At 26.9% G+C, this 15,302-nt stretch overlaps 1 protein-coding gene across 1 annotated transcript; it reads left to right on the top strand.

Moving 5' to 3' along the window:
* The first annotated feature begins 2,369 nt into the window (after positions 1-2,369).
* Positions 2,370-14,831, top strand: LOC113363582 (b(0,+)-type amino acid transporter 1-like). Its single transcript, XM_026606075.1, has 7 exons — positions 2,370-2,498; positions 10,765-10,819; positions 11,189-11,377; positions 12,414-12,571; positions 13,145-13,352; positions 13,419-14,228; positions 14,652-14,831. The coding sequence occupies exons 2-7, from the start codon at positions 10,807-10,809 to the stop codon at positions 14,714-14,716; spliced, it is 1,443 nt and encodes a 480-aa protein (XP_026461860.1). The 5' UTR covers positions 2,370-2,498; positions 10,765-10,806; the 3' UTR covers positions 14,717-14,831.
* Positions 14,832-15,302: the final 471 nt, after the last annotated feature.

Raw genomic sequence — 15,302 nt, forward strand, 5'->3', positions numbered from 1 at the left:
TATTATAAAAATGTTAGATCTTGAGTTTCAATGTAATTTTGTCATCATTTTTAGAACAAAACATATACGAAGTAGACTTCAGCTCGGTAAGTTTTACCATATTAGGTGGTGATTGTAGTTAGCTTAGAGAAAAACTATTTTAAAGCATAATTCAGTATGTTTTGTTAATTGATATTTATATAATTAGAATAATATTATGGATATTTGCAATATTTGGAATATTATGGCTTAATTTAACAACTAAGCACATTATCGACGGATTTCTAAAACAATGAAAGTCACAATGAAATTTATATATATATATATATATATATATATATATATATATATATATACATAAATATGGATAAACTTCAAATATTTATATACCGATAGAAATATCAATTCAATTGCAATTAATATTCTTATTATAATTTTAAATCTTTTTATGGTGTGTCCCGAGAACAGAAAATTCCTGTATAATGCAATTAAGATTGTTTTACTGAAATATCATCATATTAAAAAACGAACTGAGCATCCTATCCTTTAGAAAGATTTGGGATATAAATACAATTAATACAATTATACGCAAGCATTTCTATCAGATTTTGATTCATTATGAACGAATTCTATCTGCTTATTTAACATACAAGCTGATATATATTTTAGTAATACATATACAAATGTATATAGGTTTAAAAAAATCTAAAGAAAGTTTTTTTTTGCAGCAAATATATATTTGAATATTCAATATTGTCAAAAACATGAAAAAATATTATTTAATAAAATAAAATATTTTAAATTTCTTAACAGTATTTAATAACGCGGTGATAATCATATAATATATACTGTAGATTTATTTTTTAAATATATATTTTTGTATATATAGATAGGTGCTAGTAGCATCCAATTAGATTCCAAGTTGGAAATTAGACCTTATGGGAGCAGATTAGTATGTAGGACTCCAATCAGATTCAAAATTGAAAATAAAGTTTATAAATTAATGGTTTTATTACCAAAACCTTAAGATCAAAATATTCCCACATTATATAATGTTTCTATATGTATTTTCTATAAATCATTTATTAATTTGATATTGATTGATAAAAATAAATAAATTAAAGCTCTTATTGAAGAGTGAACTAATTAAGTCTTATTTTACATACTCCATTTTTTTGAGTTCAACTAGATACTGATAGATTATAAAATATTTTATATTTTGAGTATAGCAATCGGATTAATTGAAATGAAATTAAGCAGTAAGAAAATATTATTAACTTCCCGTAGGGTAATTTATAGTAATCGCAAAAAAATCAAAAATGAAATTTTTTATATATCTTTACGTTTCAGAGGTTTCTGAAAATTTTCGCATACCTTAGAAAAAATTGATGTATTACACAGTGTGTGTGTGTGAGGATACAAATTTTCGTTGACAATTTCGGGAACACGGTTCAACCGATTTCAGTTATTCAAAAAACATTCGATTGCTGTTGATAAGAATACGTGCTGATTAGTTTTTGGCATAAGCAGGTCTAGCCGTTTCAAAGATGCAGGGCAAAAGTACCAAAAACGGTAACCCAGTTTTTAAGAGAACGGAGCGTCTGATTTTAGTAATTCAAAAAACATTTTACTTGTATTGACAAGATGAAGAAATGATTGAATTTTTGGGAAGGCAGGTCTCAAATGCCATTGTGAGGTCAAGAATGATCATTAGACGAACGCACATCAAATTAGCAGATATTTTATGGAGATTTTAATAATGTGTATCAATTTTGTTTACATTTTTATGGGTTTCGTCACATCGTTTGCTCGTTAGACGGCAACGCGGCGCATACGCGCTTCGATATTGCTAAAGCAGCGCGATTGCTTTGAAAAAAGTTCAAAATTTCCAAAATATTTCAAAATAAAGAAAAACATGTTTTCCCAAATAAGTCTTTTTATCTCAAAAATTTAAAATTCATCAAAAATCTATTTTTTTCAAAGTTTAAAACAAATTTAATCTTTTTTAAAAAAAATAATTTTTGGTACGGGAAGTTCAAGCAATTTGCCATAAGGCACTATGCCTTATTCCACTAGTTTCTTTCATTAATCCCATATTCTCGAAGTAACATGACGAAGACGAAGTTATAGTGTCATCATTGATTACTCACAAATCGTTGGCTACTATTCTGGTTCACGTGCAAGTCCAGCGTGTTCCACTGTGCGATATTATATTTTCACATCAGTAATATAAAGATCGTTGTGTTGGCAAGTCATTTCCTCATTTCATAAAATCCATTCATCCATAATAAATTTATTAAAATATTATCTTCAACTTTATGACTACTTTAACATTAATTAATATCAATTTAGTTTTTGTTAGAATGAAAATTTTTAATTGGTGTTTTCCATTAAATTATTACCGATAAGACTAGTGCACGTGTGAATCGTAGTAAGTCGTAATATTTGTGCTTGTTTTTGTGAAGGTGTTTTCAGTTTAGAACAAATATTGTCGTCTGAAATTAAGGAGATAATTAAAAGTAAGTATATTTAGAAAAATATAAAAAATAAATAACAAAAATATTGCGCAAAATGTTTTGTGTTATTTAAACGTAGTTATATACATACATTATGGAGTTTGAATTTTATGAACTACAGTACATAGTTTTCTTCCAGAATATATTTATTTTTACTTTTTTTATAGATATATTCATGAATTTTAATACATTTAGGGGATGTATTATGTCCCCTTTTTTTAGAAACTATTAAAAACAACCTTTTTTATTCTTTTACACAATTTTAAAATCAATTGATAATTTAACGAATTCACTCTTTACCTTTGAATTGTTTGAACTGTTTATTTTAGTAAATACTGAAAATTTCTATTTCTGACTTCCTTTGCTTTTGCGAAAAGCTCTAAAATTTTCTTAACAGATTTTTTTCCCTTAAGTTTATCATCTGTAATATTTTGTTTAAGAAGAAAACGTTTTTTTAATAATCATTTTTGTAATATTTTGTTTAAGAAGAATATGAATATTTAATAGTGAAAATGACCTTAAATATTTACAATAAATTCATTCTCTCTTCAGCAAGTTAAATATTTTATTAATATTCTTTAGAATATTAAAATATTTCTATTAAAATAAGAAATATTCGTTATTATTATTACAAAATCATGCAGAAAAATTTAACACCATTCCAAAGAAAATTAAAATATTTTAAATTTTTGTGTGTTCAATGCCATAATGAGAAATTTATAATATATAATTTTTATTGTTTACAATTTGAAATTTTGCATAAATAATCACAGTATATTCTATTAAAAGAAACAAATAGTCATAACCTTTTTAATCTATATATATATTTTTAATTTATTTGGTAGAAAGCAATCAAAACTAAATATAATTCTACAAGCTTTTCTCTGCTATAAGAATAATTATGTATAAAAATAAAAATATATATAAATATATATGAAAAATTACAAACATATAATATATATATATATATATATATATATATATATTACGTTTGTAATTTTTTATATATACATGTATTATTATTTTAATAATAATGACTAGAAAATATGCATAAATTAAATATCTAATATAATGGTTCATTATTACTTATTTATTAAAGCATCATTTGAAAATGTTCTAATTTTCTAAATTGTCACGTTTTCCATTGAATAAAAAAATATAATTTTTAAACAAATAATGTTTCGTAACAGTTTTGGATTATTGATAATCGCGTTTTACCCATTATACAAATACATCATATCGTCACGGATTATTTACAATTGATTCGTGCCATCAGAGATGAATAACATTTTATTATTATAATTTATAATAATATAAATAATAAAACAAATCTATTATTATTAGAAATACTACTTGTGTATGTCGTGTTTAATTTACTCAGAAACTTTTATGACACATTGCATTTCTATTGCAAATTATAAATAAATTATCAACATTCGTAGTAGGTGATCAAAAGCAATGTTTTAGTCATGGCTTACGTATTAAAATTTTAATTTTTTATGAATAAAATATTTGCATTTTAATGGATTCATATATGTTTGATAAATTCATTATAAACATTGGCAAGCTCTGCCTTTTGTAGATAAACCTTGAACTTAGAACGATTGCACATTTGTATATGATGTCCAGCTGCAATTCAGCAAATTGCCTTCGATAATTTATAATAATCATTTCTTTCGGGATTAAAATTATTTTTATTATTTATTAACATAATTTTCAATTTATGATAAATATATAGGTTTTGTTTGTACGTCTAAATAAAATGGATTGAACATATGATAAAATCCAAAATGCTTGAAGAAACCTGAATATTTAATAGATCGTTTGTAATATTTTTTACATATAATTATCTGTTATATTTATGCGAACTTTGTATCATGACTAACTATATATTAGTCATGTTATTTATGTACAATAATTTGTAATTAATCTGCAAATAAAGCTTATCAAGTGGAAAGTTTTCATGCAAAGGGTTTCATCTGATAATTATCTTAAACAGTCGTACAATATCTGTACTAGTACAATATTTGCTTTGGAATTGATAATTTCACTAATATCCAGTAAATGATCAAACAATGATTAATCATTATCTGCAATCTGTATTTAACCAAATATTTCTTCTGAATTCTGAGAAAATTGATCTTTGTTTGTAAACAAAATACGCATAATGTATCAAAAGCCAGAATTGGAAAATTATAAAAATAACTAATTTGTAGGCGTTCACGACTCTGTTATTACCCAGATGGGATAAATCTGATCCTGATTCAAGATCGAAAAGACAAATTTTATTTAAAGATGTTAAATACTTATTTTAGAAATTGCCATCATTCTTCATCATTCTTCAAGATAATTACCTCTTTTATTATTGTTTTTTACAATTGGAAAAAAATCTTTTATTTGTTGAGTTTTGTTATATTTTATATAACTTATTTAAGTAAATAACTATTTGTTTTTATTTTTTTTATTAAATTACAAGCTGTCTTAATAAAACAATAGTTATTTTGATGCTATATGTAAATTAAAGTTCTGCAAAATTACCCAGTTGCATTTCAATTTCAATAAATTAAATTGTGCAGTCATAATTAACACCAAGAATTATTTCAGAATTAAGAATGAAAACATACATATGTTTTTAAGAAAACTTGTTTAATAAAATATCATTTTATCATGTTTAATAAAATATCATATATCTAATTGAGTGTGTATTTGTAAACAAATGGGATTAATAGCAGGATTTTGGCCTTAAAATAAGTAATATTTATTCTTCAAATTAATTTTATTTTGAACTAAATTTTTATGATACTAATTTTATGGTTTTTAGAGTATTTTTAACAATTTAGATTTTATCGTAAATTAAGGTTTACGAGGCCTGTTCTATTTTAATGTCCCAAACTGTGAATAAACATGATTATTAATAGATGAACGAAGACAATTTTCTGAAAATGAAGTTAGGTGCATCTATCATTATTTTATTAAAATTTAAATGATTTAGCAAAATTATTAGGCACGTAAATTAGCTATATATCATGAAATATATTTTATTAAATTTACCATAAATGTACTTTAATTAAAATAACATAAACCACTCCAAATGTAATGTATAGTACTTCAAGTATTTATTCTATTTCATGCTGTACAAATTCCTGTACATAATTCTCATTATCGTTTATATTTAGTGTTATCGCTTTCTGTTACAAATTATTTAAAGAAATTGAAACAAATTATCAATTTTGAGATATCAATTCATCATCGAGTGTATAGATAAATTTAAACTGGTATCGGTCGACAATGTATTTACCGATCGATAGCGTCTGTAATAGATAATAATTTCATTTGAAGAACTTTTCTGCAATAATAAACGAAATTTTCCATCAAATCAGACATTAAAAACTGATACAGACGTTTTATATAAGTATCATCAGGAAGTGCTTATCAATTTATTAAATATATGCAGTCAGTATATCAGAACTTCGAATGATTCACAAGGATAGTAACTATTTTTCTTATTTCTTAGAAAATTACTTATATCAACTATTTCTATTGGTTATACTGTTTATATTTATTATTAACTAGTTGTAAGTGGCATTTTGTTTCAAGGCAAGTTGCATAAACTATGAGTATCTACTCATATAAATTATGTATAAATTTATTATATAATAATTTATATTTAGCTACTTTGAAGCTTGTATAGTTTTTAACTCTTTATTTTGAAAATATAGATTTCACCTTTTATTAAAAAAATAATCAATGTCATTTCCAATTTGTAGACTTTATATGTCCTATGAACTCATTGTTTCAAACTTTAATGAATTTTTATAATTAAATTACTTTTCGTAGTATACATATTGGGATGCTTGAGACCACGATAGAAATATTTAAAATTTATAATGGAAAGTTTCATCAAAATTGCCAAAAATATTTGAACCAATAATCTTTATAATCAATCTTAATTTAATCTTTACTAAAAACTTATCATCATTATTCCCAATTGCTATCTTTCGAAAAGTTCGAATTTCCAAAAGCAGTTCAGGACATTTGATACGTTAACAAAAGATTTTGCATTGGTTTTCTAATTATGAAGAAACGGCTGGGCCGATTGTCACACAAAACTAATCAAGGTCTTATCGAGTTTCATCAAATGAATTTTGAATTATAGAAATAGGTGCAGTTGTTTGTGAGAAAATCCTCAAATTTGTCTCACATGCACACTCACATACTTTTGCCAATTTTGATATCAAATGATTGAGAATGACTTGATCGGATTTTCTGGCCAAATTTCAACACTTCTCCTTTAGGAAGTCAAAATTGACCTTGGTCTGTTAAGCCTTTTAAAAAATTAGCATGATAAATTACCACCATTTAATTTACCTGATGCGATATCTTCTTATTTACTTGTAAAATCTTATCTTTTATTAAATTTCATCTTACAGCGCTATGTTTTCGATTCGATTATCACAGAGATGACATATTTCTAATAATTTTTTTGCCATTGAAAAAATGATTTATATTCAAACAAGTACATCGTCTCAATCGATTCTCAAAGACGCAAACATTGTGACGGTATCAAATAAATTAACACTAATTTAAATAACTCCGGAGACTGATCTAAGCAAACTCCCAAAATGTATTGTTAGAGATGGGAATGGAACCGAGATCATTGTTAAATAGATCTAAATCAATTGGATTTGAATAATTTAATTCTACTTTTATAATACATGCGGATAGGACCAATTTTAGATTTATTAATTTATTTATGAAAATGCTTAAATAGGAAATACATATTCTTATATAAGTAAGAGTTCTTGGGATATGTCTTTATTACATTTTTAATGAATAAGATATGAAGAATTACTACAAATTAATATACATAATTTCATATTTTCATAAAATTTGATAACATTCTTTCAGAATATTAAATATAATAATTATAATGTAATTCTACTTATTTCTTCATTTCTTAATTGCTAATCGTTTATATATTGGATTTTGGATTATATGCTTGACATCTTTTCAAACTTTTGCTATTATTTGTTTTGCTATTTTTCATATTTCCAATATTTCAATACTTAGTTCTATATTTTATTTTAATTTTATATAATTCTATATTTCAAATATTTGAAATGCACCGATGATTCCTAGTAGAAGGATCGGTACATTATTTTTGAAAAATATGCGTTTGATTGAAAATCATTACTTTACCAATATTTTAATAACGTTAGAATATAATTTTATAAATAATTTGAAGAATTAAAAATGAATATAAGGTAAGAACTTAAAAATTGTATTTATTGTTTTTTGTATCATGACTAACCTTATATATTGGTATATATGTAAAATATATTGGTATTGTCTGTAATATATATAAAAAAAGATATTTGTAAATTAATTTTTCGTTTGATGTTGAATTAGTTGATTAGTTTGACAATTGATTTTCATGTACACATATCCATGTGTCTATTTACTTGCTCATAATTGAAAAGTGTTGTTAACTATTGAGGGATTCCAAGTTTACTTATACTTTCCCGTATCCTTCCTTGTATATTTACAAAAATATATTACTTAAATCAATTTTTCAACATATTTGTCAAGTGATAATGAACCCTAATTTGACTCGTTTTAATTTAATAATAACTGTATACAAAATAACAGTGTAAATGAATTTTCATTCATGTTTATGGCGCCAGGCTTAATATTAACGCTTTCTTATACCAACTATAAGCCTAAGTAACGGTGCTATAAAAAAATATTTAATGAATATTAAATATTATTTCATTTTTGTTGATTTCATTAATTCATATAATTAATTTTTTATTTTAGTATAAATAATTTTGAATATCGCCACGTATCACCAAGGGGGAGGAATTACAAAACTCCTTAAAACGCTCCTTAATATCTAGAATTAATTGTGTAGATATAATTTAAATCTATATTATTATTATTATTAAATATTAATAATTATATGACTGATCTTAAATCATTCTGAATTACTATGGCTCTAAAATAAATCATGCGATACTTGGTTTTACGTTTCGTGAAAATGACGCACTTCTTATTAGAATCTCGTAGTGTAGAACTACTAATATATATTAACGCGTAAGTCACTATCACAACAATTTCATTGAATTGAAAGCATTAAATTAGTTTTAAAATTTATATTGACTTTGTGTGACGTCGATTGCTTATAAATAATTATTATGCGCACATAGTTAATGATACATAAAATTAATTAATGAAAAAAATAATAATATCACTATATTTGAAATACAAAGAAACCATTAATTTGAATAGTTCTCTTGAATAAAGTACAATCGTGGAAATCTTGAAGTTTTAATCTAAATTTATCAAATTTGTGAAAAATGGTTTAGATTCAAAATATGCACAATTTTTTTAGTACTTATTTATTTATTTTCCTATTATTACCCGATGCAAGTCATTCTTGCTGGCTTTGTTTAAAATTTTATTAGAGCGCAGTCAATAAACTGCAAGTGACACACAACGTATTTTCGAAACAGTCTCGAAATAGACTTCGAAATAGGTACAACGACCGCTATTACGAACATATAAGCAAAATATGTATTTTTTATCCAAGTTCAGATTATTTTTTAAACTCTACTTTAAATTGATTAATTAACTACTACAGAAAAACCGAGCTTTGGACCTCTAAAATGTTTCTGTCTTTAATTCACTGCATTCGTAAATGAGAACATGTATTATTTTCTTTAATCATGTGCCAAGTTCTTTAATGTACGATCAGAAAATATTATTTGCAACTTACCTTTATATTAGAACCATATTTTAACAATGACTAGGTAAAATGAATTAATTAGTGAGAATCGGACTCAAAAAAATAGCTATATTTTAAATATTGCTGGATATTACAGAAAATTTATGAGCGTAAGGTAACTATTATTTCAACAATTGCAATGAGAATATATTGCTTTATCAAAATATCATAAAGGTAATACTCATTACTGAGTAAATAATTTTTAATATTTTCTCCACTGAATAATTTTTTTATAAAAACGTTACAACAAGAGATTTTGTCTATAGTAGTCTATAAATCATTAGGATCTTGAAGCAATAATACAACACTATGATTTGTTTTTTTTAATTTTGAGCAGCAATCAGAACTTAAGAGTCGTATAAATTTGGGCTGATTTGACTTTACTAGACGGTTCTACATATGGTAACCTAATCAGTTTTTCCATCTCTGTGTGATGAAGTATTATTACAATTTTTGTAATATGGCGAATATTTATTGATGCATCAACGCTGGATAAGGGTTATTTTCACTTGCAAACATATTGCTATTTATATTTCCAAGTGAAAACTGTTGTCACTATTGCTTGACAACAGCCTGCTCGAAGCAGGATCGAACCCGGTATCTCTGGTTCACGTTCGGTCATTCTAGCCACTTACTTATGAACGAGCCCACTTTATGAAATATATACTATTTGTGACAAAATTCGCAAACATTCAAATTATGAAATGTAAATAACTGTTAATAAATGCCAAAAAAGAGATTAGAATCTATTTCGAGCACTATTTAATCATGTGTGACGGCCAGCATACGGAAATATTTACAAACCTACAATTAGCAAAAATTATCTTTACCTATTTGTCAATGTGAATTTGTCGTCATTAATAATTACTCTTTGTTTCTAAAAATAAAATATTCTCTAAGCCAGAGTTAAATGAGATTAGTGATCTGTTAAATTGCTTCATTATTGTAAATGATACTGATGCAAAAAATACTCGTTCACGCACGACTTAACGTGCCTATGTTTTCTGATTCAATCAATATAAATTGGATGTAGTTATTTTCAGGAATGACTGGATAACATGGTAGTTAGTAAAAGCTAAGTGATCTATAAGTAATTTTTAATTTACTAATAGCATGTAATGTAATGGATTTTGTCGAACCCTTCAGGTATACGTGAAACTGCTGGATTTGCTTATATCTTTCATCATATATATTGAGATGATTGCAGATCCTTTCGAAAAGCTATATAACATTCAAATTTTTTATTATTTATTACCGACTATAATTACGAATTACCAAAATGCTCATATTACCAAAATTATTTAATAGTTTAGCATTTTAGGTAAATCAGACATTAAAACATGAAGTATCAAAGCCATCGTATAAAAATGCACATAACGTTTTTTAATCGCGTGTTTAGTCTAAATTAAAAATTACTCTCTTTACGTAAGAGCATTATTATCGTTTTCTATGTTATAAAAATAATTTATTATACTTCAATTACAGGTTGATGGGTAAACACCGAAGAAAAGAAAATTTATATCCAAGATGACGAGCCAAGGTATTTACAAATATTGTGCTTATAATAAATTGGATGTAATATTAATAATACCCAAAATCAAGTCCACAAATCATCGATTTTCCTTCCTTCTTTATTAGGCGCGTTTTTGTTCCATTACCATTATTCACTTTTTATACACTTTCATACATTTTGTTTTCCAAACATCGGATTTCATGCTTCCTGGTCCTGTACTGGGTTTTCAGTTTCCTGTATTTTTTCTTCTCTTCTTCATTCATTTATTTTAATATTTACCGTTCTTTTCTCACTTCATATAATGGGTTGATCTCATCTTCAGCTGCATCATTACTTTGAATATATATTAATAGTGCCTTCTATATTGATTTTTTCACATTTGTTTATTTTTTGCAGTAATTACGGCCAGCAATGGCGACGTACGGTTACGTCGTGAGCTGGGCCTATTTTCTGCGATCAGTATGATCGTCGGGGTGATGATAGGTTCAGGTGTTTTTGTTTCACCTTCATCAGCATTGGCGCACTCAGGATCTGTAGGATTCTGCCTTTTGGTGTGGGCTATATGTGGTGTTATTTCATTATTAGGTAAGTTAAAAACGGTATCGATAATAGATATGATACGATGGATTAAAACATGTTAGCTTTTAATAACTCAATCAGTCAATCAATCTAGCAATCAATAGATTTTATGACCTTTTCAGTTTTGATCTTTAAAATAAGAAAAGATCTATTTAAAGAAAATTGCAATTCTCGGATTTGAGTAATTATGTAGTTATAGAAATAATTTCCGATTGATCTGTTCACACTTCATTTTTTTGACAAATTATATTATATATAAATTATAGTGCAATATTTGAAGTAATTTCTATAGAGCTCTATAGAGATTTTTGTATTAGTTCTTACTAATTTATGATGTAATATTCTAATTTTACTACCAAGTTTACATAAACGGCCCATGGTGACAAACTAGTCCCAGGTTCGCCGGTTCGAAACCAGCTAAGTCCAAGCCCTTGAGGTTAAAAGTTTCTCATATAAGCTCAAGTGAAAATCGCCTTTTGAGGGTATAGCTGCATATATAATCATAAAATATCAACAAATGCTTCGAGTATAGCTAATTAGTCCCAACTGGATTTGACAACCACTGGGATGCACTCCATCCAACCATCCATCTAACCAAAGAAAAGTAATTTCATAATAACGATTATTGAATTTTCATACTAATAAATCTTTTACGAGTATTTTTTTTAGGTTCATCTAAAGTCGTTGTTTATTGGTCTTAGGTAGTTCACATTAAACATTTTTTATTTTTATTATTTGTTATCTGAAGAAAGACAATAATTATGCATTGAATATTCAGGAAAAAAAAATTGGAGTGAAGTGTATCAATTAAATTTGCTTAATTAAAATACGTTTAAAATAAATTACAAAAGAAAACAGTAAAATAGAAATAGATTTTGAAAAGAAGCTATAGTACGTAAATTAATAAATATGTTTGGATTGAACTTGAAGGATTTGAAAGTTATTTTATAAAAAATATAATTGTGAGAATTTTCTTTATCATTTCATTAAATTTATTCTAATAAGATAGATAATCATTATATTAGTCTGTCTTTTACTATAGGTGCTCTGGCCTTTGCCGAGTTGGGTACCGTAGTCCCTCGTAGCGGAGCCGAGTACGCCTATTTCCTCGAGTCGTTCGGGGACAAAAACAAATTCTGGGGACCGCTGCCCGCCTTTGTCTGTTCGTGGGTGTATGTTGTAGTTCTTCGACCCGCTGAAGTAAGTGCGTCAATAAAAGGCTGGTTTGTTTACATATCGATCGTGTTTTTTGTTACTCACATTGATAATTAATTACTTTAATGACAATTCGGTCATTAATCTTTGGACTGTAATAGCTATGACAGGTAGCATCGATCGATTTGTATAATTAAATATTAATAGAATCTTGCCTTCTATAGCGCCAGGGTTTTTTTTATGTTTTTCATAGTGAAATATTGTAGAAGCAATTTGAATAATGTGTTAATGCAATTTAATAAGATTTAATATTGAGTCAATAATATGGAAGCGGTTGATATTATTTCTATTTTTATTTTTATTGACGGTGGCTATCAGTTTGTTAAACGATGCAAGAAGGTTTAACATAAAGTCCTATTTTGTTCTTGGACTTTACAATATTAAAATAATAGAATTATCTACTTCATATTAGTAACAGAGATGTCAATAATATGTTTTATTATTGATCGTCAAAATAACCATTAAATAAATAATGATGTCTTACAGTATTAATATTGTTCTATTTTCCCTAAAATTGATGGTAAAAGATCTAATAAATATATTTGTTTCCATTTTCAGGTGGCTGTGATAGTTTTAACATTTGCCGAATATGCAGTACAACCATTTGTCTCCTGTAACCAAGGAGATTTAATTAAGAAAATAGTAGCTTTACTTGCCATAGGTCTCATTACGTTTATCAACATTACCAGTGTCAAATTATATGTGAAATTGCAGAATGTTTTCGCGACGTGCAAAATTGTGGCGTGCTTGGTTGTAATTGCAGGAGGTTAGTAATTTAATATTTTTCTTTATTAAAAGTGCGTATTACAAAAATCTTCTGTTTCCTCAACAGGGCTTTTTGAGTTATGGCAAGGACGCGTCGAACGTTTATCCAGCGGTTTCGCCGGAACCACGACATCTCCAGGCAGTATAGCTTTGGCGTTCTACAGCGGCCTCTGGGCATACGATGGATGGTCTTCAGTTACCACTGTCACTGAGGAAATCCAAAAACCCGAGGTCAACATTCCTAGGAGCATTGCCATTGCCGTTCCTCTGATAACAGCCTTATATGTGTCAATGAACGCCGCTTATCTGGCCGTTTTGGATATACCAGAAATGATAGCTTCGCCTGCAGTCGGCTTAGCGTTTGGTGAAAGAGCTTTGGGACCATTTGCTTGTGTTATACCTTTAGGAGTAGCAATTTCTACATTTGGTTGCGCCTTAAGCATACAATTTGGAGTGACCAGATTGTGTTACGTAGCTGCCCAAGAGGGCCACATGGCTCAAGCTCTGTCGTACGTCCACATCACCAGAATGACCCCTGCACCAGCAGTGGCTCTGCAAGGAATTATTTCTGCAGCTTTTATGCTTTCAGGAGATGTTATAGCATTGATAGATTTTGCTAGTTTCTTGATTTGGTTTTTCTATGGCTGTGCTATGGTTTCATTGCTTGTGCTGAGGAAAAGCAAAGCCAATGTTCATAGACCGTACAAAGTGCCTACAATCATTCCTATATTTATTTTGTTGGTAGCAGTATTTTTATCAGTGATGCCAATTGCAACGGATCCTTCGCCGAAGTTTTTGTTTGCAGTCGGTTTTATATTATCAGGCGTGGCTGTGTATATACCTCTTGTATATTACAAGAAAAAGCCTTCTTGGATGGGTATGTATTAATATGATTTTTTATATTAAATAATCGACCTTTGACTCATTATTACAATTAATGCTTGAATACAAGTAATTTATCAAAAATATCAAATCTAAATAATTTTTCGCTTTAAAGAATGACTTAATGCCAACATTAATTTAATCTTTTGAACGAAGTGTTAAAACCAAGCATGAGTTAATTAAAACTTTACGGCATTATTACCTTAATAAGGAAAACACATATTTTTATGTCGCATTAACTTTCAAGGTAAAACAAATAAAGCTAGTAGCAAACGCGTAGAAAAAAACTGATATATCACTTATCTTGAATTTCTTAATAAAAATAAGATTACATAAAATATAATATTCACATTACATTATGTATATGTACGTACACATTTATTTATCGACTTTTAATAAAATAATTTTTTTCTTCCAGAGGGCCTGACATATCTCATCCAGGTTTTGTTTGAAGTAGTGCCACCCAAAATTAGTGATGGTTAAATAAATAATTTAGTGTAAAACAATCATAATAAATAATTCGTGCCTTTTTCGCATTTATTAGCGAAATATTTGAGAAACATTAGGAAATGATATTTTCTACGGCGTTAGTGAAATTAATTAGTATAAGCCAATAGTGAATTATTTTTATATGAATGTAATAATAAATTGCGATACACTTATAAATAATATTATTATTAAATTGAAAATATTTTTGTACATGCTATTTTTATATTCTACTGGAGTTTATTTTGCATGTGGAAAATTATTGTTAATATTGTGTATATTTTGTACAATTTAGAAATAAATTATATAAGAATAATGAATCATATGCATAACTTCTTGTCAGTATTTTATAATGTTCGAAAAAAATGACAATAATTTTTTATTTCTAGTGTTGCATAAGTTTAAGAAAGAGTGCATTTAATTAATAGATAAGCAAGTAAAAATTACTGTCATAAAATTTTGTGGTGCATTATATAGAAAGTGCTTGGATTGACAGAATTTAATTTTCTTTACACAAAAAACTCAAAATGCTTTACAGGTTAGTTATTAATATATTATGAGGAAAATAAAAGCGTTTAGTAAA

Source organism: Ctenocephalides felis, unplaced genomic scaffold, assembly GCF_003426905.1.
Source record: "Ctenocephalides felis isolate EL2017-DRISC unplaced genomic scaffold, ASM342690v1 CF-g0.4_SCAFFOLD_00845, whole genome shotgun sequence".
Taxonomy (NCBI): Eukaryota; Metazoa; Arthropoda; class Insecta; order Siphonaptera; family Pulicidae; genus Ctenocephalides; species Ctenocephalides felis.

Bases quoted from the DNA above. Each gene is read 5' to 3' on its own strand.
- LOC113363582 (XM_026606075.1), top strand. The intron at 12,572-13,144 runs GTAAGTGCGTCA...TTCCATTTTCAG, and splicing joins TAGTTCTTCGACCCGCTGAA to GTGGCTGTGATAGTTTTAAC. The intron at 13,353-13,418 runs GTTAGTAATTTA...TTTCCTCAACAG, and splicing joins CTTGGTTGTAATTGCAGGAG to GGCTTTTTGAGTTATGGCAA.